Source organism: Octopus bimaculoides, chromosome 6, assembly GCF_001194135.2.
Source record: "Octopus bimaculoides isolate UCB-OBI-ISO-001 chromosome 6, ASM119413v2, whole genome shotgun sequence".
NCBI lineage: Eukaryota > Metazoa > Mollusca > Cephalopoda > Octopoda > Octopodidae > Octopus > Octopus bimaculoides.
In genome coordinates, this window is record NC_068986.1 from 21556457 (window position 1) to 21558061 (window position 1605).

Here is a 1605-nt window from a genome sequence, read left to right on the forward strand (position 1 = left end):
GCATCAGCCTCGGGAAATGCTCGTCAAAAGAACAAGACAAGCGTTCCAAAATTATGTTTTTCAAATGTCGAGAAAGAAATTTTTGTATTTTGCTAGGGTCGAAAATGCACCTGGGGGCCAATTCCCGCCCTTGAAAATACACAAAAATGAAGCCTAGGTGCTTCGCAACAAAAATATTTAAAAATTCTAACAAAATGTGGACAATAAAAGGTCAAATAAACGTTTACCTCTGCAGCCGATGTGACAGCACGTCCGTCAGATAGATAGATAGAGAGAGAGATAGATGTTTGGGTACGCCAGAAACATTCACAAGGATTCATTAGTTGTCCAAACTGAATTGCACTCAATAAAAATAAAAAAACTACCTAATAGCGCGAAAGAAGAATTATTAAAATTACATAAGCAGTTAAAGGGGCAAGAATCCTTTACAATGCAGAATGGTTGAACAAACAGGGGAGACTACTGGTGTCACTGACTCGGCTGCGGCGCCACCGTCAATCAGTCGGTGTAATGGCGCCTATCCAATTGTAGACGATGCCATAGAAATTTTGCCGATTGACATAGTTTTTACCTTGTTTGTTATTCTGTTATATATTTTTATGAATATTACCATGGCAGGAGATAATAGGCGATCAACTGCCGCGCAATTTTTTTCGGAAGAAGAAGATGCCGGTACTGAGCAGATGTCAACATATAACCGGGTAAAATTAAACTTTTGTCCTCTTGCTAAAATGAATTAATTTATAATTATTATTATAATTATTACTACTACTACTACTACTACTACTACTACTACTACTATTATTATTATTATTATAATAATCTTTTGGTGCTTCTTGTTATGGTGTACGTTCCTTCGATTTTTATAACTATGTATGTGCATATAGCTCTACCTCTGCTTGCTAAAAACCTGCTTGGAAAATCCATATGTATAAAAGGATATATATGATAGGATTGCTTCAATATTTCAGGGGTAGTCTGAAGTATCTAAGCAACCAGGGGATAGTTAAATCCGAAGGCACTCCTGGAGATTACTTGTGTGGATACCGTCTTTGTTAAAAGGATATATATCCCCGAGTACTTGATGAAAGAATTAGTGGGGGATTTATTTTATTTAAAAGTTTGTCTGTGGATGTTTTCCATCTAATTTCTCCAAGTATTTACATTTAGTAGAAATAAATATTTGATGGAATGACTTGAATGACTTTTCTTGGAAATCCAATCTATACAATAATTCTTGCTTTCGAACAAATCCCATACGATATTCTAACAGTTTATTAGTGAAAAGCCGCATATATGTGATTTTGAATAAGTACAGGATTGACTGAAAATATCTTTGTTTTTTTTAAATATATTCTGTTGCAAATAATTCACAATGAGTATTAAATATGTTTAGAAGCAAAGACGTTTTCGTTGGGTGTGTGTGCATTTAGATCATCCTAAACAACTGGTTCTCACTCTCTCTCTTTTTATTAAAATGAAAATCTTCATATCTTCTTTCAGACACCATCACAGAGTTCTTGTATCATTCTTTCATCTTTGTCCAGTTCATATTTACATACACACACTTGTATATATATGTGTGTGTATAATATATATATATAT

At 34.0% G+C, this 1605-nt stretch overlaps 1 protein-coding gene across 1 annotated transcript in view; it reads left to right on the forward strand.

The window, feature by feature from the left end:
• Positions 1-40: 40 nt before the first annotated feature.
• Positions 41-1605, forward strand: part of LOC106875137 (symplekin) — a 41922-nt gene continuing 40357 nt past the window's right edge. The window contains exon 1 of the mRNA XM_052968419.1: positions 41-701. Within this exon, the coding sequence (XP_052824379.1) occupies positions 438-701 (264 nt within the window). The 5' untranslated portion in view covers positions 41-437. The remainder of the gene's footprint in view (positions 702-1605) is intronic.